Genomic DNA, 23,199 nt, shown 5'->3' with positions numbered 1-23,199 from the left:
GTACCTCCTGGAGTCCTCTGGCTGTGCTGACTGGAGGAGTAATTTACTACAGTAATTTAAGGCTTTTAGGGATGTATGAGGGCCAGGGTGTAGGAGGGACATAATCATGAATCCACACACTCTTCATCCTTTTTCATAGCTATTACTTCCAGGGGGAGCAACAGAATAGCAGACTCTGCACACCCCTGAGTGCAAGGGCAGCCCTTATGCAGGCTGCCATCATGAAGACACCCCTCAGTCCTCCCCCCCATATCTGGTGTGGCTGCACGGAGGGGGCACTGTTTAGACCAATATTTTGATTTTATTTTTAACCTTCTGTAAGGAAACCCAAGTCTCCTAAAGACATATCTAGTCTTTGTTTCGTTTTTAACTGTTAATGCCAAATTCACACTTGATACATTTATGATCTAATCCCCGAACCAGGAAAGGAGCTTGAAAACCAGTGGTAATATACTGTTGAATAATGCAATGTAGAGAAAACTATTAGCAAAAAGGATGAATAATTTGCAGAAATATTTAGGAAGATGTTCAAGAACAACTGGTTGAATTTAATATCCAGCTGCTTTATTGCTGGTAGAGTGGTAATGCTTATTTTAAATAAACTTTAAAGAATTTTAAATGAAAATGAATGCAACATCTAGAAATCCTTTAGAGGCCTGTCTCTCCCCTATGTGCTTTGCAGATATCTCTCACATGTTGAGCTTTAAACACTATTAATATTTAATTTAGTGTTTTCTCCTTTGCAAACTTTCTTCCCCTACAATGTTGTAATCCTTTTCTCCCTATGCGGCTCGCCTTTCCTGCTCAATACAAGTATCTCCCCAGTGGTAGCAAGCTGTGATACACAGACAGTGTGTATCCTTCCCCACAATGCTGTCTGCCTAATGCTGCTAAGATCTAGTCAGCACAATTCAATGCCAACCAGCTGATACATAATTTCCACCCTCCCTCTACCCCAGATACTAAACTTTTGCTTTTCCCGCAGGGAGCAACATCAGTGAAGAGCTACTCTTTCCTTAATCCTAGTAGAATCTGATCAAAATTGGTAATTTGCAGAGATTATAACCCCTAAACCAACTAGCAACACTGATAACATAGTCATTTTCCTTAAAATTTACAGGAGTAATACAGTTTCTACTAAGCAAAGTACTCTCCCAAATCTCCCTCTATGGAGATGTTATTTTCATGGCAATTGCAAGTTTGATGCTAGCTAGTTTTTTTTGTTTTTAACACATTTTGATTACAGGAGGAGACCTGAGGAAAGACAGCATGTTCCTTTACCCATGAAAATTGTAACCATTTGAGTAATAAGCTAAGGGACTAGACACTCCTTAATCAGCGTGAATGGGAGAAGGAAATACATCCCTTAATATGTCACTGGTGTAATATCAAATGCAGTGACAGATGGTAATCACATTGCTTAATGGAATACTGGAAGATGCTGAGCTATTACAGTGTTGAAAGAAGAACAGGAGTACTTGTGGCACCTTAGAGACTAACAAATTTATTAGAGCATAAGCTTTTGTGAGCTACAGCTATAAAAACATACTATATAAATCTCCAAACTAGGGCAGTATAACTCTGTGCTGTCCCATGGAAAGGGCTTGTGGCAAAACCACAATTTAGACAACAGTTAGTATAAACTTTACTTCTCTATTCTGACAAACCAATATTTTAGGAGAGCTCTTCTTTCTTGAACTTCCCCTGTTCATTCCAAAACAGCAGAATTACGTCAGACAGAGATTTCATCTGAGAGGGTGCTTTAATATTCAGTGATGAATATATTCATAATGGTGTGTCCTGGAAATAATCTATGTATCTTGTTCTCAGAAAGAAACTGAATTTGTGAATTTTTCTTATTTCAAGTTCACTTCCAAGAATTTTGATTGGGTCATAACATTAGCAAAGGAATTACCAGGATGTGTGTGTCTGGAGTGTTTATGAATGCCACTGTTTACATCTGACAGCAAAAGGACTAGCTATTGATGAGAAATAATTTATGTCACTGTTAACCTCCTGCTACCTTATGAGGTTAGTGATAAATTGCCTTTTCAAAGATTATTTTTTCTTTTTCTTCAAGCAAACAATGGTTTGATGTATGCCTGAGAGACAGCCCCATCTATACTGTTTATCTGGGAAAGAGAAGCAAAATGTTCCCATTGGTGTTACCTCTATGGCCAGTTGGAATTGCTCATGTTCTCGCTGGAGCTGCTCAGCTTCTGAAAGGGAGCTTGCGTTGACTAGGCTGGCATTGAGCATTGACTCCCCATTCCGAATCCAGCCGAGTACCTGTACAGAAAGGATATGTTGAAAGGTTAGCTAGATCTGATTGTCCATGCAGCCACATAATCTAGTGATTCAGCCCACCTGAAGAAATGTATTTTGCTTAACATGGTCTGAGTGTAAGTCAATTGGCAGAAGATAAATCCTGGAATAAGGACTGACTTCATTACATAAATGATATTAATTATCAAAGAGACAAAAGGTCACGCCGTAGAAGTTATTGCTTGAAAAATTATAAGACATTGCAGGAGTACTTAGATGGCAAGGAAGTGCCCAGTGTCATCTGAAGTTTTGATTACAAAAGTGAATATTCCTCAGTGTAAATGCCATGGGGCAGAAATGCAAAGGGTAATAGAGCAGAGTTCAAATTAGACAGGTCTTCCATCGCTTTTTCATATTCCTGTCCATATTTATGTTTGAAAGGTCACATTTTCACATTAAAAGCTGCTTTGTTGGTACTTACATCTTATTAGCAAATAAAACAGTTCTTAGCAAAGTGTCATGGAGACCAGGGGCATGATTCTGATCTTACTTTTAAATTAAATCAGGGTCAGGCCCATTGACTTTAGGAGCCCACAGTAGCTAGCAATGTGAGTTCTCATGCCCTGTACTGTATTTTTTCAACCACCAACCCTCTGGCACAGGATTAGGTGAAAGGGATGGTTTGTCAGGTCCCATGGAGACTCACAGTTTGGATGCTTCTAAGGAACTCTCTTCATATTTGCTGAAACAAAAAATGGGCCCATTTCTATATGAGAGTTTGACTAGTTTTAATCAAAGCATCCCTCTCCCCTCAATGTGGACACCTAGAAATTTGGAAGAAGGTTAGGTCTGATCTGGATCACAGACCAAGCTCTAGAACTCAGGCTCACCTCTACTGTTGTCCATAGCCTTCTCTGAACATATTCTTGATAGCAGTATGTCAACAATTCCTTGACCAATGTGGACAAATTCTTCTATAGACAAGGACCCATGGATTTTATAGACAAGGAACCCCCTTTACTCTATAGCATGGGTTTGTAACAGTTTATCCCTGTCTACACTGGGCAGGGAACCATATTAGCAAACACAGAGTTTAAGGATGCTTCTTGATTACATTGTTTCAAAAAGGAGCGTGTCCTGTATCCACAGTAACCCTAGTGACAGAGAACTCTTTTAGGCCTGTAGCTATCCCACCTTGAACTGTGATCTCATTGTCATAGTATTCAGCCTTCCAAAATTTCTCCATTTATCTTTGCTTGTCCTGTTCATTTTTATTTTTCTTGTTTGGACTAACATGAATCAGGTGGGGCACAATGAAGTATTCCTTCAATTTGCACTTAACAATTGGTCCAGTTCTTCTTGATTTCAATGTGCATTGTTTCTTCTTACACATTTGCACAGAGTGCAATTTCCATCTTCATTCTTTAATCTTACTCTGTGATTCTTATTCTCCACGTCTACAGTTTAGCCCCCCCACCTTTCAAAACTGTCCTCCTTGCTCCATAAGTATATTTGCACTTATCTACGAATAATGCAAATATGCTTGATATTCTCTTGGCTATCAATTTTCTCGAAAATGTAAGTGAACAATTTCTCCCCCCGATCATTTTGGGTCCAATCCTGCTACCTTTACTGATGTTGAATAGTATCCTATTCTGCAAGTAGTCCCACAGGTTTCAATAAGGGCTTGAATCAAAGACCACTGAAGTCAAGAAGTATCTTTCCATTGGCTTCAATGGCTTCAGATCAGGCTCTAAGACTATATTTGGAGTAAGACACACTGTCAGGGTGGCAGAATTGGGTTGTATATATATGTATGACAGATTTACCAGAACATTTTTTTAAAAACTGGTGGAAACGCATTCTGTTATTTTAAAACACTTTGTCCAAAAATAATCACTCAAACTGCACATGTAAGTTCCCGGATGAATTTGCCTACAACTCTTAGTCCTATTTTCTGTTATTGTAGCTGCAAATTATTGCAAGAAATCCAGCCTTATTTTGCAAGTTGTTACATCCAGATCACAAATGCACAGGAAATCCTTACTGCCCAATCACTTGCACAAATGTAGCTCAGGATCTATACAGCTTTGAAATTCAATAACTTTGGTTTACCATTCTAGATAGCAATTTATCTTTTGTCCCTCTTCCCCCCACAGTGATTCATTCAAGTGCCTTAAAGGAACAATTTTTCCTCCTCCCTACATCATACATCACCCTCCTCACAGCGATTTGCCTCCCTCTGGGATAAGGAAATTAGTTGTCCCTAGGAGGAAAAAAGGGAACCAGTCTACACATGTAGCTGACCCTAATTTATAGAAAATAACATTCTGCTCAAGTCAGCAGTAGGGCAGTCTTGATCTATCAGCTCTCTCTCTTTCATCAGCAGGTGCTACTGTTGCTGTGGGAAACACAACAGAGTTTCTGAGAAAAAGGAATGGGATTACCACACAACCATCTTTTTGTCTACGATTTTGTATTATCCCCCAGACCAGTAAGCCCACGTATGACAAACTACACTGTACCAAGAGTTGAAACTCTGTCTCTTTTAGGAAGGAATTAACTAAAGGATCACCATGGCTGGACAAGATATGAAGTGACAACAGCATAACCCAGCAAACACTTTCACGTTTTTGCTGAACTGCTGGCTGACCTGTGCCTTTGTGATTTTTTTTTAAAAAACAGGAGTATTTCTTTTAGAAAAGCAGTAGCTGAGCATAATCATTCTTTTAAAAAAGCGATCAGAATGTCACAGGGAATTTTACGAAGCAGCCTTCATTTATCAAACCTTTAAGCTGAAATTTTCTAAAATACTAGATTTAGATGCAGAATTATTTTAGGAATTTGTCTCTCTACATCCAGCTTCAGAAACCTCAGGCTTAAAAGTCAGGTTGGCTGTAAACACAGGGAAATGGACTAGATGAGATAATAGGACTTATTTTCTAACATCTGTGGTAATGAGATATCCTCCCTGTACTTGATCTCTCTGTGCAACAGCCACCTTGACCTAATGAAATCAATAATTTGCATCTTAAAGCAGAGTTCTGTTCTTCTGTCTTGCCAGTCATGTTATGTTTACAAAATGGCTCTGAAAAAACCTACTTTACAAAAATGACAAATGCCTGATCTAGCTCAATAAACACTGGAAACGTAAGTGGTACAGCTGTCACTCTGCCTTTCATCTCACTGTCTGAAAGCAGGTGAACACACATATTATATGTGCTGCAACTAAAAATAGTTAGCGGGGTTGGGCATGGCATTTCAGCCTTGATTTGTCATTTTCTGAAGTCTGTTGGCTTCATTCAGAGCTGTCTCATGTGACACTTTTACCAGAATTTTTGGTTAAATTTTCTTCTCATGAAACTGAGGTACTAACAATATTGATGAAAGCCAGGTATGTACCTACATGACTTAGGGCAGGCTCTTCCACTCAGCTATTTTGTGAACCTGAGTCTGTTCTGATTGGTCAGGTAAGTCAAAAGGCATAATTTCTGCTCCCTAATTAGAAGAATGCACAAGTACTTAAAGTGCAAATATTCATGAATGTAAATCAGTAAAACTCAATCACTTGGGAAAACCATTTGCATGAGCAAAATGGATTTGATAAAAATTGCAAGTTGAATATTCACAGATGTTTTGCAGTATTCACTGACATCTACCAACTCTACCATCTAGTAGCAACACTAGTCTGCACTCTACTTTCCTCTGATATCTGGGTAAGGAAGATTTGGGAAGCAGGAAGAGGAGACAGAAAGGTCAGCTGTATACTGCACATTCTAATCATCCTCAGATCCGTGGATCCTATGCCTCTCCTTAATTTCAGTGGAAACTAAAACTTCATGCAGCTCTGAAAATGTACTATCTAGTCTTCAGAGATTCAAAGCTAGACACTGATCCTGCAAATGTTTACAAGTCATGTTGTTAAAGAGAAGCACATATGTAAATGTTTGCAGGATCAAAGCACTAGTGCTTTAACTCAGTGCCTCACTGGCCCTTTCGGCTTCCCTCCTGTTGATAGTATTTTAGCATACTTTTTTTGCTGTGTCCATTTGTTTAAAAACAATAACAGCCATCGCCCTCATGTTCGAGTGTCTACATTTAGCACAACTGATCAATACCAGTTAAATTAATTGCCTATGTCTAAATGCCAACTACTTTGAAATCAATATTTTTTTCTGCTTCACCAACTTCTCACAAATACAACTGTCTTTTACGTTGCTCAAGTTAAACAAACAACTGAAATAAACAACTCAGTAATAATGATTACAAGAAATTATTCTAAGTGTCTAAGTCAGGCTATAAATCAGAGCTCACTTTATATGTACTATAAAAACACACAGCTTGTTGGAAGTTTACCAGCAATGTAAAACCTTCCGTCCTGTACTCACTACCTTCATTTTTCAGTTCAGATTTGTGTATCCTTATACTTCCAGTCAGAAAGCTTCAGCAACAATTTCTGAGTTTGTAAGTAATGTAACGAGTAGCGTTGTCATCACCATTCCTAATTGTGATGCTAAATAATTTTTGATGTACTGTAACATTTGCAGTAGTTAGTAGAGCTAAGAAGGGAAATCACATCTGATGACTCAGGGTTCCAGGTGATTAGAAAGGACATTTTTATCCCTATGTACAGTGTTGTATGATCAGCTGCCTAGCATTGGCTGGGGGAAAGGGCAGGGCTTAGCCTTTCTTTGAAGCACCAGGTATGGATTGCTTCAGGAAGGATATGAGAACTGATGGTCTGAACAGGAATGTCAAATGCTTTGTTTTGAAGCCTGTTCAATAATTATGTATGTTTCTAATCTAGAGTTAATCATCTTCACCTAAGCATCCTCATTTTTCTCCTTCCTGAAGCTTTGTACAAGTCTTTTGTGAAGTTGTTTGTAAGCAAAACTTGCACACAGGATAACTGTGTTAATCAGTATCAAAGGGAAGAACATTTAAGCTATAAAAATGCGACAGTAATCTTCTAGTAGAGATTAACCTTGCTACTTGGTGTATTACTAAAGTCCTGTATATCATAGTCCACCTTTTCTCATTTCCTTTCTTCCATGAATACTCATACTGTGTACAGAAGCACACTAGAATCTATCACATGCCCATTCCAGCTGCAGGTCCAAAAGGAAAGTGAGGCCCAGTCAAATGCCCTCGATCTGGTCTGCTTTATCCCATTTGTATCAACATTGCCAATAAACTGAAAGCTGGAGGCACTGTTGGATCAAAGGGCCGCAACATTCAAACCAGAACTTTGATAACATCTGCTTTTCTCTGTGATTGCTTCATTTGCTCCTTCCTTTGAATGCCCAGCATCTCCTGGTCCTTCTTTTTAGGGCCTTTTCCCCAGTGCCACCTTCTACCTCCTCTGGCAGGCCTGGTACCTCTCAGCTTCTCTTCTCTACCATCTCTTTTACCTCCCTGTAGTTTATCAGCTTCTCATGATCCAACCCCATCACCCAGTCCACCTGGTTTCACAATCTACCATCCATAATGGCTGCAGAAGTGATAGCATAGTATAAACTCTTCTTTAACAGGGTGCAAGAAGGATTCCCTTCACCCCATGGTAGTTCAGCTCAGCTGGAGTTTCTAGGACTGCCAGTGGTGCTAGGATCTCCTGGTCCATATACTCCAGGAGCTAACTGTGATCAAGAGCGCAAGTCAGGGAAAGGCTCCTTGCACCCTTCCCCCAAGGCCCAGTGAGCAACCGTGCAGAGTTAGCCACAAACCTACTCCATAATGTTTGCTGAGAACTCTGATGGCACAAACATATTCACAAATGCTCATTATTGCTTATAGAAATGTACTGTGCTCAGCTTAGACTGTCTAAACTTTTTTTACAAGTAATTTTTCCAGCACTAATATTTATTTTTTGTGTACCTCTAGCAAGCAGAGCTTTCATTTGCATATCCAAAGCTTCCTTGAGTACCCACCACAGCCAGGGCAAAAACCAATCACAAAGAGCCTTTTTCTCTGTGTATATGAGTTGGAATTAGGACTGGGAAATGTTTGGAGGTGAACATTTACATATTTTTTATCTGGTTTACAAGACCTGTTCACAAATTGACTCAGATTTACATGGTGCTTAATATTCTTTTAATTAAAATTTTGTATAGATGCTTCTAATATAGCCCCAAGACAATTCTCTGATCACTCTCCTATATTTATAGACTCGCTATTATCTGGGAATGTGCAGGCTAACACTAAGCAATGACCTTTAAACAGACATTTCCTACAGATTATAGATTTTATCAATTTTGTTGAAGTGGAAATTAAATATTTCTGGAGTTAAATAACCGCACCCACCCCAAGTCTCTCCAAAGAGGCCCAATCATTTTCCTTATTACTGAAAAGCAGTAACAGTGGAACCCTCTTAGAGCAAAGCCATCTCTCCCCTGCAGAATGATTTCACTGTAAGCAGAAATTTCACCAGGATTGTAATTACAATGCACTGAAACAATCATCGACTTCTGTTCCAATTGGCTATAAGCAGAGTTTCACTGTTTCTGTGTCCCACTGTAATTAAACATGAAGGCCAAATTCTCCTCAGACTTCCAACTTGAAACTAATGAGTAAAGAAATTAATGTACAAGAATCTTTATTTTGCAGGTGATTCCCTTGCAGGTGATCTGAGGAGTTTTTTTTAGGATATCTGGGAAGCATCTCCTTCAAGCAAGGACACCTCCTGGTAGTTATAGCCCAGCTCAAGACTCTTTTCAGGTTTCCAAAGGCCTTTTAATTCTATTAAACTGAAAAAAGTCAAGACTGGTTGCTTCATGTAGTCCTTTGGGTTACATTCAATTGTGATCAAATCTGAAGTGGACACCAAAGCTGGTGGGTTAGAAGGCACACAGGAGGGAAGAACTAACCAGCAACATGAGCTGGAGAGACAAGAACAGTGGGGCAGTGAGGAGAGATTCGGTACTAAGAAAAGTAAAATCTTACACCTAGTGAAAGGAAATAAATGCACAAATATAAAAAATGGGGACAGGAATGGAAAGCCAAACAGCTGCCAGCATTGCATTAAAGGGAATTTCTTTTAATCTCATCTCCTTAATACTATCCTGCTATTATTGCTGCATAAGCCTTCCAAGTTCTATAGCTACAACAGGGTAGGAGAGGCTGGGAGGATGAGTTGTGACGGGAGAGGGGATGTGACCTTGAGAGGCTCTCTTCCTTAATATGAAAGATTTTGTGAACCAGTGATCTATATTATTTCCACTCTGTCTCAGGTCACAGAGCATCACATTTTGAGATGGTCCATTTAAATGGCTCCAAACATGTTTCCTGTTGGCATTCAAACCTATGAAGCATGTGAGTTAATGCAGAAACCTTTCCTAAATGAGACTTAAATAGATACAGACAGGAAAAAGACTTCGGATTTACATGAGCCATTATGTTAAAATGCAAACATATGTACATGTTTCAGAACTCAGCTTAGTTTGCTGTTTCAGCACAATTTTACCAGAGCTACAGTAGGTGTCTGTGGCAACCAAATCTCAATTGACTCTCAAAAGCAAGTGCAATTTGGTAATGAGATGGAGACCATTCATTGTCTCAAGTGCTCTAAAAAGTGCAGGAAATTTGGACCAGACCAGCAATGAACAACAAGCCAAAATCAATATATTTTCCAATTTCTCTAAGTGGTTGTGAATATGACTCATCCCCAGGAAACCAAATACAGTCACCTTATGATAGGGCACAGATATATTTCAATTTGGCTCTTTTCAGGGGAAACTAGCTACAGTAATTGACAGGTTAATAAGGAATAGATTTTTTAGTATTCAGCTGAACAAATAAAATGATTCTTAGCCATAGGCTTGCTGAAAGGTTATAGAATAATGAAGGCTTTGATGGTTCAAATACTGTTAAGGAAACAGGTTTCAGAGTAGCAGCCATGTTAGTCTGTATTTGCAAAAAGAAAAGGAGTACTTGTGGCACCTTAGAGACTAACAAAAAACACTAATTCAAAGCAGCTATTTGTGTTCCTCTTGCAGGAGTTAGAAGTTCAGTCCTATCACTTACATTTTTAGATGTTTGCTTTGTAGAATATTCTAAGACACAAGCCTATGAATCAGAGGTTTCAGAGTAGCAGCCGTGTTAGTCTGTATTCGCAAAAAGAAAAGGAGTACTTGTGGCACCTTAGAGACTAACAAATTTATTAGAGCATAAGCTTTCGTGAGCTACAGCTCACTTCATCGGATGCATTTGGTGGAAAAAACAGAGGAGAGATTTATATACACACACACAGAGAACATGAAACAATGGGTTTATCATACACACTGTAAGGAGAGTGATCACTTATCTTAAGTGATCACTCTCCTTACAGTGTGTATGATAAACCCATTGTTTCATGTTCTCTGTGTGTGTGTATATAAATCTCTCCTCTGTTTTTTCCACCAAATGCATCCGATGAAGTGAGCTGTAGCTCACGAAAGCTTATGCTCTAATAAATTTGTTAGTCTCTAAGGTGCCACAAGTACTCCTTTTCTTTAAGCCTATGAATGAAATTAAGCAACCCTTGCTTCTGAGACTCACAGCTTTAGTTATCCAGAGTGCAGCCATCACTGAATTTCTCCAAAAACAATGCTGTAATAATGGGCCTGATCCAACCCCTTTTAAAGTCAAGTGAAAGACTCACATTTAGTTTACTGGGATTTGGACTGGGCCCAGTAATAACAACATGTATTTCTAGAGTTTCTGTTGGGTCTGGTTCTCTGTGTTCTAAACCAATGCTGCTGTGCGCTATTAAATAGCCACCAGGTTTCATTTCAGAATTGCTACATTGCAGTAAGTGAAATGCTTGTTGTAAATATAGTGTGTGAAATATTTGAAATAATTATAGAAAGAAAGACACTTTATAATCAAAGATATTATTAAAATATAGAGCCTTCCATTCAGAAGGGTTCCAAAGCACTTTATAAATTCCACACACTTTATACTGACAGGTTTCAGAGTAGCAGCCGTGTTAGTCTGTATTCGCAAAAAGAAAGAACTTTATACTGCCACTGAAATGCCAGGTGACTATATTTTCAAAATTAAAAACTAGGAGATTTTTCTGTTGACAATTTTGAAGGTTGCAAACAACTCATACAAAAGTGCACTTTTTTTTAATATGCACTAATGTCGCAAATGCCAGCTTCTGACTCAGCACCCCAAGTACATATTTCTCAGAGTGAAGGATTTTTACCGGTAATGTAATGTTCTGAACCAGTTTCTCATGAAACATTGAACAAGTGCAAACATTCACTTGTTGCAAAAGAACAGCTTTGATAGAGTCTATGCTCATTTGACTTTTCTCTGCACTCCAAACACTGAACACTTGTTCCACTGAACTCTTTTTTTCCTGGTAAACATAGAGCATCTTTTACTACCTAAAGTAATGTAATGAACAAACATTTGTAATTATTTAAAAACAAACAAACAAACAAACATTTTCATTGATGAAATGGAAAACTGGGATTTTCCAAGTGATCAGAAAGACATACCAGGGGCTTCCTATGAAAAACCCAGATTGTCCCATTAAACTAGGACATATAGTCATTTCACTGTAATGCAGCCACCTCTGGAGTGAAAAATTGCAGCTGTGCGGCAGCATGCAACTGCATAGGACAGCAAGTGAAGAAATACTACACATCCAAAATAAGCTACTGGGAAATTTAATGTATACCTTCAAATCAGCGGCACTGCGATGGGTACCCGCATGGCCCCACAGTATGCCAACATTTTTATGGCTGACTTAGAACAACGCTTCCTCAGCTCTCGTCCCCTAATGCCCCTACTCTACTTGCGCTACATTGATGACATCTTCATCATCTGGACCCATGGAAAAGAAGCTCTTGAGGAATTCCATCAGGATTTCAACAATTTCCATCCCACCATCAACCTCAGCCTGGAGCAGTCCACACAAGAGATCCACTTCCTGGACACTACGGTGCTAATAAGCGATGGTCACATAAACACCACCCTATATCGGAAACCTACTGACCGCTATTCCTACCTACATGCCTCTAGCTTTCATCCAGATCATACCACTCGATCCATTGTCTACAGCCAAGCGCAACGATATAACCGCATTTGCTCCAACCCCTCAGACAGAGACAAACACCTACAAGATCTCTATCATGCATTCCTACAACTACAATACCCACCTGCTGAAGTGAAGAAACAGATTGACAGAGCCAGAAGAGTACCCAGAAGTCACCTACTACAGGACAGGCCCAACAAAGAAAACAACAGAACGCCACTAGCCATCACCTTCAGCCCCCAACTAAAACCTCTCCAACGCATCATCAAGGATCTACAACCTATCCTGAAGGACGACCCATCACTCTCACAGATCTTGGGAGACAGACCAGTCCTTGCTTACAGACAGCCCCCCAATCTGAAGCAAATACTCACCAGCAACCACACACCACACAACAGAACCACTAACCCAGGAACCTATCCTTGCAACAAAGCCCGTTGCCAACTCTGTCCACATATCTATTCAGGGGATACCATCATAGGGCCTAATCACATCAGCCACACTATCAGAGGCTCGTTCACCTGCGCATCTACCAATGTGATATATGCCATCATGTGCCAGCAATGCCCCTCTGCCATGTACATTGGCCAAACTGGACAGTCTCTACGTAAAAGAATGAATGGACACAAATCAGACGTCAAGAATTATAACATTCAAAAACCAGTTGGAGAACACTTCAATCTCTCTGGTCACTCGATCACAGACCTAAGAGTGGCTATCCTTCAACAAAAAAGCTTCAAAAACAGACTCCAACGAGAGACTGCTGAATTGGAATTAATTTGCAAACTGGATACAATTAACTTAGGCTTGAATAGAGACTGGGAATGGATGAGTCATTACACAAAGTAAAACTATTTCCCCATGGTATTTCTCCCTCCCACCCCCCCACCCCCACTGTTCCTCTGATATTCTTGTTAACTGCTGGAATTAGCCTACCTTGCTTGTCACCATGAAAGGTTTTCCTCCTTTCCCCACCCTGCTGCTGGTGATGGCTTATCTTAAGTGATCACTCTCCTTACAGTGTGTATGATAAACCCATTGTTTCATGTTCTCTGTGTGTGTGTATATAAATCTCTCCTCTGCTTTTTCCACCAAATGCATCTGATGAAGTGAGCTGTAGCTCACGAAAGCTTATGCTCTAATAAATTTGTTAGTCTCTAAGGTGCCACGGGTACTCCTTTTCTTTTTGGGAAATTTAGGTATGCAAAGCACAACTAACTGAGCTTTAATGTAATTGGGACTAGAAGACTAACACCCTAAAATTGTGAGATCCTAGGTTAAAGACTGCAAATAGTCAGGGTTCTACATCTTAACCAAAGATGATAACCTTGGTTGAGCGCCCCACAGATCAGTAATAATGCAAAAAATTAAGTAAGGAGGTCAAACTAGAGTGGAGTCAGCTTTAGACCTCGGCATTGAGATATCCAATAATGAGACCAATGCTTTCAGTTTGTACCCCACGTCCTCATATTCCCAGAGCACATTCTGTTCTGAAGCACACTCCAGTTTAGAAGCTATGGGATAAGTTTTGCATGGATGGTGAACATAACTCCCATAAATATTCATGGGGTCTTGCACATGCACAGAACATGGAACAGACCCCTCAGTTACTTGTAAAGGGTCATTTTGGAACCCGTAGATCAAGTACTGCTAAAGAAAAGGATAAATACATATGCTTAAAGGGAGGCAATTTGGCAGAAATGGTTTTAACAACCTGTGCGTACTGTAATTGCTTTCAAGACACGTTTAAGCCATCACAAAACAGTTTAATGGCTGTGGAAGAAAGCCTGACCTGCTTGACCTCAGCCTGTAGGTGCCGGAGCTGTAGGCACTGCTCTAGCCGTTTGTGAGTCTGATCGGCGTTAAGCTCTAGCTCATGCTGTTTCTCATGAAGGAACTCCAGCAGCTCTTGCACTTGTGTCGCAAGATCAATGTCCTTTTCGCAGATTAGTTCAATGCCTACAACAAAATGACATAGAGAGAGAGAGAGAGAGAGAGAATTTCATTTATTTGCAATTCCTTTTGCCATACAATTCTAACACCCGTCACATTGATTTGAACCTCTTTTGATTCTTGGTAAACCCTCTCACAAACAACATATGATTTACCCTGATGCACATGTTTGTTGAATACTATGACTGTATTGTCCTATCACTGTGTGTACCAATGAAATGACATTTCTGTGTTGATTGCTCCTTGTTTTGCTCATCTGAAACTGTCCATTTGGAGATGATTTGACTATAGTTTTGGTGATGTGGAACTGGGAATTTTAAAAAATACTTTATGAATTTTAACAAATCAAAGACTAAAATACTCCCTCAGCCTTATGTTATTTCATTAATCAATATCGTATAAACACATTCTTTGATTCTGGAAAGAAAGAAAGAAAGAAAGAAAGAAAGAAAGAAAGAAAGAAAGAAAGAAAGAAAGAAAGAAAGAATGATCAATTCCTGTCCTCAGTTTAGGATGGTGGATGGGCTGGGGGCCCACAATGTGGAGTGTGCCTAAAGTCTGTCTGAGTCCTAAGGGGACCATTAACACTCTTGTAATTTATACTATCCTTTAGGTTGTTCTCAATTATGCCATGTGTCAAATCATTCCCAAACCAACTCTAGAACTTGAAGCCTGAAAAGGTGGCTTAGTGCCCTCTTTGCCAATCCCTCAAAGTCCGGCACTGAATATGCTCCACTGGACCAGAGGATCTGGCTCACTGTGTAACCATCCCAAGAAAAACAATGCAGAGCAGTGTATTGTCCTCTTTGACATGCAACCTCACCAGTGTAACTGACAGACTTTGGCCAGAGTCTTTGACATTCCACACTACTGTAATCCATGTAATCATAAATCAGTAAGGACCTGATCCTTCTCCCATTGAAGTTATTTAGAATTTTGTTATTGGCTTCAACAGAAGCAGGATTCTAATAATTATAATAATCAGATTCAAGTAAGTGTGAGAAAACACTGTGCTGTTCTCTAAAGCCATTTGATTATATAAAATAAAACAAGATTAAAAAAAGGACACCCCCATCCCTTGCAACTGAAAGCTGTTGTACAGGAAGCAGGAAAATTATGTTTAGAGGCATTTAATGTGAAGCACCTTTTTTATGTCCCAGAGTTCCATGACTTTCATACTCTGTCACAGTGATATCAGCAGAGGACAGAATTAGAAACCAAATCAACCCGGTGTTAACCCTACCTTGTCTCTTCCAGTTTCTGGTTTTATCATGAAAGCCACATCGGAGTAAAACTGATCAGCTGATTCTCTTTCCCAGCCAAAACAAAACAGCTTCTTCATTACCAAATAAGGTGGAATGGCCCCAGGCTTCACATTTAGGGTCTGGAAATTTAATTTATGCTCCCATTCTTGGGAGTGAAGTTCCTTCTAACTGCCAGGCACGATGCATATTTGTTATAATTAGCCTGCATATGGTACTGTGTCCTTAGGACATCGCTGGTGTTTTGTATGCTTGACTTCACCATGCCTATTTGATATTAAACTCACAGTTTTCCATCATGTACACTTGACTGATATAGTTTTGACTATGCTAACTCATCATCAGCAACCAGTAAACTGCCTAGGATGTTATTCAAGGGCAGACTGCTCTCCCAGTGATGAATGATTTGCCCTTTCTTGCTTGCCACATGTCACACAGATTTATGCCACATTGCCAGCATATGCAACGAGAGAGCTCGTTCTTCTCAAAGAACGATTTGTAAAATAGAATGCATTTTTACGTTGTGTTTTTCGAATAATTTCACACATAAAAGTCCTCACCCGGAGGTTTATGATATGTAAGCACAACTGTTTTTTCAATAAACTGAATGCAGTTTCAGTTTTCTTCAATCATCTCATTACTGAAGGGGATTTCAACTGACTGGTATTGAGTGGAGCATGCTCTTAAACAGATTTATTAAAAAGAGTAGCCACAAGTACAAAAACATAAATACACCACAGCTCTCGGTTATATTGGCATAAATCTAGGGAAACAGCACTGAAGTGACCAGATTTACTCTGAATTTATGCTGGTGTAATTGAGAGCATAATTTGGTGCATTGTACAATCTATCTACCTACCTACTTACATATCTTTTCTTCTATCACTTGGATAACTACAGACCTTTTAAATTATACACATTCATATAAGGCGTGATTCAAAGTACAGTGAAGTCAATGAAAAGACTACCATTGACTTCAACAGGATTTGGATCAAGTCTATATTATGCATCACATTTTGCCTATGTTTTAACCAATTAGGATATTATAAAACGCCTAGTTTGCCAAAATAAGATGAAATCTGAAAAAAATCCACCCACATAGTCCATTGATAATTTTAAGAAAAGGCCACTCTGTTTGCATGGATGCCAGAAGTCAAATTTCTGACTTGACTTCCAATTTTTAAATAAGTAGTTATGCTAACTAGCACAACTACTGCCCAAATTCTATTAGTGGTAGCAACATAATCAGGTCTTAACTAAATCACTGAATAACCTTAAATGTATTAACATCGTTTTGTGACAAAATCTGTGCTAAATACATTTATGTAAATTGAAAATAGCTTCCATTAAACACTAAAATCAAGGAAAAAATAAATACATTTGCTGACTTATAATTGACAAAAATGTGTTTTGTGTAATATTGAGCTGTAGCTTGTAGTGAAAGATATCATGAGACTTCAATTTCAAAACCTCTTAAGTTTGAATTTGTCAGATAATAAAATCACTGAACAGATTGAATAGAAATTTCTTTGTATAAAAAGAATCACTCCCACACTCAGAAGGACTTATTCCTGTGCTGATTTAGAACAGTTCAGGAACGCATCCTAGTTCAGGAAAGGCACTTCAGCACATACTTAACACTAAGCATGTGCTTAAGTCACACTGAAGCAAATGGTTAAATAATTAAAGTTAAGTACTTGTTTAAATGCTTTTCTGAGTAAGAATGGATCTAGGAATGTGCTTAACTGGAGTTAAACCAAGGCCTTTACAGCCCGAGCACTCCCACTGGGATAGATCCTTTGCTGGTGGTGTAAATTATTATGGCTCTATTGGCTGCATCAGATGAGGATCAGCTCCAATGACTTCAGTAGGATTGCCCAGGGTGTAAATCAACACAGAAATGGAATTTATGGGCTAAATTAAGTCTTGGTTGAACTCCACTGATTTCACTTGGAGTCACATCAAGGATGAATTGACAGTATCTTACAGAAAAAAAAAGAGTGATATCTTAAAGTCAGATTGCTGTAAGCTCACTGTCAGGGAATAACATCTTGCACCACAGATGTTCCCATTGTCTTCAGTAGGGCTAAAAAACTCATACAGATACAGACAGACATCATCTTCCTTTCTAAATGCAAACAGATGGACATCATACCAAAAGGACTGAAGGTAAAAAATCCATTACAATCTACATACCACATAGTCTGTGCTGACAGCTTGTGCCACATACTCTCAAAGAAACTGCGGAACCACCTGATCAACATCCTCTACAGCAAACAGGGAAAATTAAGAATGAGCTCTCAAAACTGGATACTCTCATAAAAAAACAACCTTCCACATAAACTTCCGCGTGACTGGACTTTACAAAAACTAGACAAGCCATTTACAATACACACTTTGCTTCTCTACAAAAGAAAAAGGACACTAAACTATCTAAACTACTATATGCCACAAGGGGCCACAACAGTGGTTCCCTTAACCCACCCAGCAATATTGTTAATCTATCCAACTATACTCTTAGCCCAGCAGAAGAATCTGTCCTATCTCGGGGTCTTTCCTTCTGCCCCTCCAACCCCACGAACATGATACAGTTCTGTGGTGATGTAGAATCTTATTTTCGACACCTCCGACTCAAGGAATATTTTCAACACACCTCTGAACAACATACTAACCCACAGAGAGCTTCCTACCAAGACTACAAAAAGAAGGACTCAGGGTGGACTCCTCCTGGAGGTCGAAACAACAGACTGGACTTCTACATAGAGTGCTTCCGCCAACGTGCATGGGCTGAAATTGTGGAAAAGCAGCATCACTTGCCCCATAACCTCAGCCGTGCAGAACACAATGCCATCCACAGCCTCAGAAACAACTCTGACATCATAATCAAAAAGGCTGACAAAGGAGGTGCTGTCGTCATCATGAATAGGTCAGAATATGAATAATAGGCTGCTAGGCAGCTCTCCAACACCACTTTCTACAAGCCATTACCCTCTGATCCTACTGAGGGTTACCAAAAGAAACTATACCATCTGCTCAAGAAACTCCCTGAAAAAGCACAAGAACAAATCTGTACAGACACACCCCTAGAACCCCAACCTGGGGTATTCTATCTGCTACCCAAGATCCATAAACCTGGAAATCCTGGACGCCCCATCATCTCAGGCATTGGCACCCTGACAGCAGGATTGTCTGGCTATGTAGACTCTCTCCTCAGGCCCTACGCTACCAGCACTCCCAGCTATCTTCGAAACACCACTGACTTCCTGAGGAAACTACAATCCATCGGTGATCTTCCTGAAAATACCATCCTAGCCACTATGGATGTAGAAGCCCTCTACACCAACATTCCACACAAAGATGGACGACAAGCCACCAGGAACAGTATCCCTGATAATGTCACGGCAAACCTGGTGGCTAAACTTTGTGACTTTGTCCTCACCCATAACTATTTCACATTTGGGGACAATGTATACCTTCAAGTCAGCGGCACTGCTACGGGTATCCACATGGTCCCACAGCATGCCAACATTTTTATGGCTGATTTAGAACAATGCTTCCTCAGCTCTCATTCCCTAATGCCCCTACTCTACTTGCACTACATTGATGACATTTTCATCACCTGGACCCATGGAAAAGAAGCCCTTGAGGAATTCCATCAGGATTTCAACAATTTCCATCCCACCATCAACCTCAGCCTGGACCAGTACACACAAGAGATCCACTTCCTGGACACTACGGTGCTAATAAGCGATGGTCACATAAACACCACCCTGTATCGGAAACCTACTGACCGCTATTCCTACCTACATGCCTCTAGCTTTCATCCAGATCACAACACACGATCCATTGTCTACAGCCAAGCTCTAAGATACAACCGCATTTGCTCCAACCCCTCAGACAGAGACAAACACCTACAAGATCTCTATCAAGCATTCTTACAACTACAATATCACCTGCTGAAGTGAAGAAACAGATTGACAGAGCCAGAAGAGTACCCAGAAGTCACCTACTACAGGACAGGCTCAACAAAGAAAATAACAGAAAGCCACTAGCCATCACCTTCAGCCCCCAAATAAAACCTCTCCAACGCATCATCAGGGATCTACAACCTATGCTGAAGGACAACCCATCACTCCCACAGATCTTGGGAGACAGGCCAGTCCTTGCTTACAGACAGCCCCCAACCTGAAGCAAATACTCACCAGCAACCACACACCGCACAACAGAACCACTAACCCAGGAACCTATCCTTGCAACAAAGCCCGTTGCCAACTCTGTCCACATATCTATTCAGGGGACACCATCATAGGGCCTTATCACATCAGCCACACCATCAGAGGCTCATTCATCTGCACATCTACCAATGTGATATATGCCATCATGTGCCAGCAATGCCCCTCTGCCATGTACATTGGCCAAAGTGGACAGTCTCTACGTAAAAGAATAAATGGACACAAATCAGATGTGAAGAATTATAACATTCAAAAACCAGTTGGAGAACACTTCAATCTCTCTGTCACTCGATTACAGACCTAAAAGTGGCAATACTTCAACAAAAAACTTCAAAAACAGACTCCAACAAGAGACTGCTAAATTGGAATTAATTTGCAAACTGGATACAATTAACTTAGGCTTGAATAAAGACTGCGAGTGGATGTGTCATTACATAAAGTAAAACTATTTCCCCTTGTTTATTTCCCCTCCTACTGTTCTTGTCAACTGCTGGAAATGGCCCACCTTGATTATCACTAGAAAAGGTCCCCCCCCGCCCGTCTCTCCTGCTGGTAATAGCTCACCTTAAGTGATCACTCTCCTTACACTGTGTATGGTAACACTCATTGTTTCATGTTCTCTATGTATATAAATCTCCCCACTGTATTTTCCACTGAATGCATCCGATGAAGTGAGCTGTAGCTCACAAAAGCTTATGCTCAAATAAATTTGTTACTCTCTAAGATGCCACAAGTACTCCTTTTCTTTTTATAACGAATGTGGATGCTGTGGTGACCCCAGTGAATGGCACCAGACTGACAGTCCTGGATACTACAGGCTTCTTTCTATTTGTGCACATAACAGATATGAGATGGGTAGCAACAGTGCAGAGGTCCAGAACATTGCCTTATCAATCTGCTTCAATCCTGACCTAGACAAATCACTTCTAAGGCATAGGAAAGTAGTTCAGTCTCCAGAATGTCTCATTCACTCCTTGACTGATCGCCTACAATGATGTTAATTAGTGCCAGTTGTGACATTGCAATATTGACACCTGTCTGCTGGGAACTCAACTGGGATCCCCAAATAAGTGTATACAGGCCATTACTCAGTTATCAGATGAAGTACATGAATGTGTGGTAAATGGAGTTATATCAGGGATGATATAGTTTGGTTTGAGGGCTGTAATACCTTGGGGTCATTCTTGTTATTGGTGTCAGGAAATCAGGGCCTGCAGCAGAGCTAATCTCCATGCAACCTCATCAGTACAGCAGGCCTGCAGCAAGCTGCCTGTCTGGCCATGCCACCTGACTGGTTGAAAGGGCAAGCAGGCCAACTCTTAAGCTAGTGGTTCATGCCCACCATTGTGCCTGCTCTACAATACTCCTGCACTGCACCCAGCCTTGCCTCTGTCCTGCCCCTGCCTTGAACCCCTCCTTGCCTGTTACCTTGCTTGCTCCCATTCCTAACTTTTGGCTTGAACTGTAGCTTTGACTTCTGACTCTGGTATCCAGTCCCTACCCTCCAGTTTGACTCTTGTCTCTGGCTTCTGAATAGTGACTCCAGCTTGACCCTGGGCTCTAGCTTCCAACTACTGACACCTGCACCAACCATTATACCTGACACCCGCTCTGACTATTAGGGTAGACCACCCTTGTCCTGGTCAGGTGACAATTGGGCTTGGTGTGAAGGTGGTTGGGTGCTATTTAGTGGCCTGCAATATACAGAAAGTCACACTACCTAGATATTCTGGGAGGGAGGGGGGAGGTTGGCCTTAAATGCCGTAATTTGAACGCTGGGACAAGATTTTCCAAAATGACTACTGATCTTTGTCCAAATTGAGACATCTTAAAGGGCCTCATTTTCAGAGGGTAAATGCACAGAAACTTGTGAAAATCAGACCCCTTTAAGGTGTCTCAAATTGGGCATCCAAAAATAGCATTAGTCATTTTGGAAAATCTTGGCCCTTGTGTTAAGCTTTAATTTCTTTCAGAGATGTCATCTCACCTCAATGGCAGAGTTACAATCAAAATGGAAAAATGGAATGAAGTCCGATGCATGTGAATTAACAATTGTAGCTTACTAACAGCTCTAGTCCTTTTGGTAACACAGATATACCAGAAGTATTCTCTAAACATATAACTCTTTCCTGAAGGACATGCAATTTTAATGAAACCCAAAGTCAATTTAGATGAACTACAAAATCACTGAGGATACAATATGACTTTTAGAGAGCTCGTATGAACTTATAAAAACAAAAACCTTGTTGAAAACAAATATTCGTATAGTGAAATCAGGTTAAGAAGCAAGTTGTTACCAATCCCATTAAGAGTACATTTGCCTGACAGACTTGTTAGCCTAAAGATCTCCTAGCCAAATAAAAAATTATTGTCAAAACTGTAAACACTAAGTTTGTGGCTTCATCATCTAAACTTTCAGTTAAGTTCTTGCTGCAGCACCAGTGATCATGTTCAGTAAGAGGCAGTGACAACAGTTGATTTTCAGAGTCCCATACTGAGTTTGCAACTCTGTCAGTAAGAACAATCAGCTTTTGACTTGTAAACTGAACAAACTTGATGTAGAATTCAGTGAGAGGAAACAAAATTCAATGCAATTTTTATAGAGTATAACTGTCCTTTATTGAAATAAGAAACAGTAGGTTCTAAAGAGCAGTTACTATCCCTTACTTTGCCATCCTCCCAATATTCTGCATTCCCTGCAAAACAGGTATGAAAAGAACCTTCAACTAACCCTTATTATTCTGGATCCTCAAGAGGTTTTGGTTCTTTGGCTTTAGAAGCAAATGATTTTTCTCAGATACACATGGACCTCACACTGGGAGATGGAGGTTATCTTATAAAAATATTTTAAAGATCTCATCCATTTAATCTCTGTTCCATTGTTTGGAATCCAGAGAAGTTGTCTCCTGCAGCTTGGGAGTTCCAAACAAACACAGTGAGTTTTTCCCAGACCAATCAACTAGGATCCTGTCTGACTGTGCTCTGCTCTGGATCACATCCTGTACCTCCCAGGCCATATTCCTCTGATATTTCCAGAAAGAAAAAAAGTTGCATAGGCAAAACACAGGGCCAGCCATACTGTGAGTAGATGCTGTGCCAGCTTCCACATATGGTTCATCCAATGCACCTGGTTTCCTATCTTGCAACATTCTCTCTTAGTTGCTACTGAGCTTCTGTTAACCAGAGCTTGCTGAATTATGCTGACTATTGCCAGAATGTATCTTGGGGTGAAATGTTTGCAAGGGAATAGGAGGAGACCAAGAAAATCAGTTTTGTTTGTATCCTGAGCAGTTCTTCTTATCTTAATTAAAGGGGGTGGGGGAATTGCTCTGTGTGCCTTTCAAGGCATGTGAGAAGATTTAAGCATCTCACAAATAATTATAGCCTCTGGGACAATATGCAGAGATTAATCTGAATGATTATTTTCCCTGGGTGAGAATGCAAAAATCAGGATTTTACAGTACTC

The 23,199-nt window shown here is 40.1% G+C and overlaps 1 protein-coding gene across 6 annotated transcripts in view; it reads right to left on the bottom strand.

The window, feature by feature from the left end:
* Window positions 1-23,199, bottom strand: part of KALRN (kalirin RhoGEF kinase) — a 777,539-nt gene that overhangs the window by 245,653 nt on the left and 508,687 nt on the right. For all 6 annotated transcript variants that reach the window (XM_038421355.2, XM_038421356.2, XM_038421358.2 and 3 more), the window contains exons 15-16: window positions 14,079-14,245; window positions 2,170-2,289 (exon numbers count right to left, since the gene is read on the bottom strand). In XM_038421355.2, coding sequence (XP_038277283.1) covers window positions 2,170-2,289; window positions 14,079-14,245 — 287 coding nt within the window. The remainder of the gene's footprint in view (window positions 1-2,169; window positions 2,290-14,078; window positions 14,246-23,199) is intronic.

Source organism: Dermochelys coriacea, chromosome 11, assembly GCF_009764565.3.
Source record: "Dermochelys coriacea isolate rDerCor1 chromosome 11, rDerCor1.pri.v4, whole genome shotgun sequence".
In the NCBI taxonomy this organism is placed as follows: Eukaryota; Metazoa; Chordata; order Testudines; family Dermochelyidae; genus Dermochelys; species Dermochelys coriacea.
Note: the sequence above shows the minus strand (reverse complement) of the source record. Positions and strands in the feature narration are given on the sequence as shown.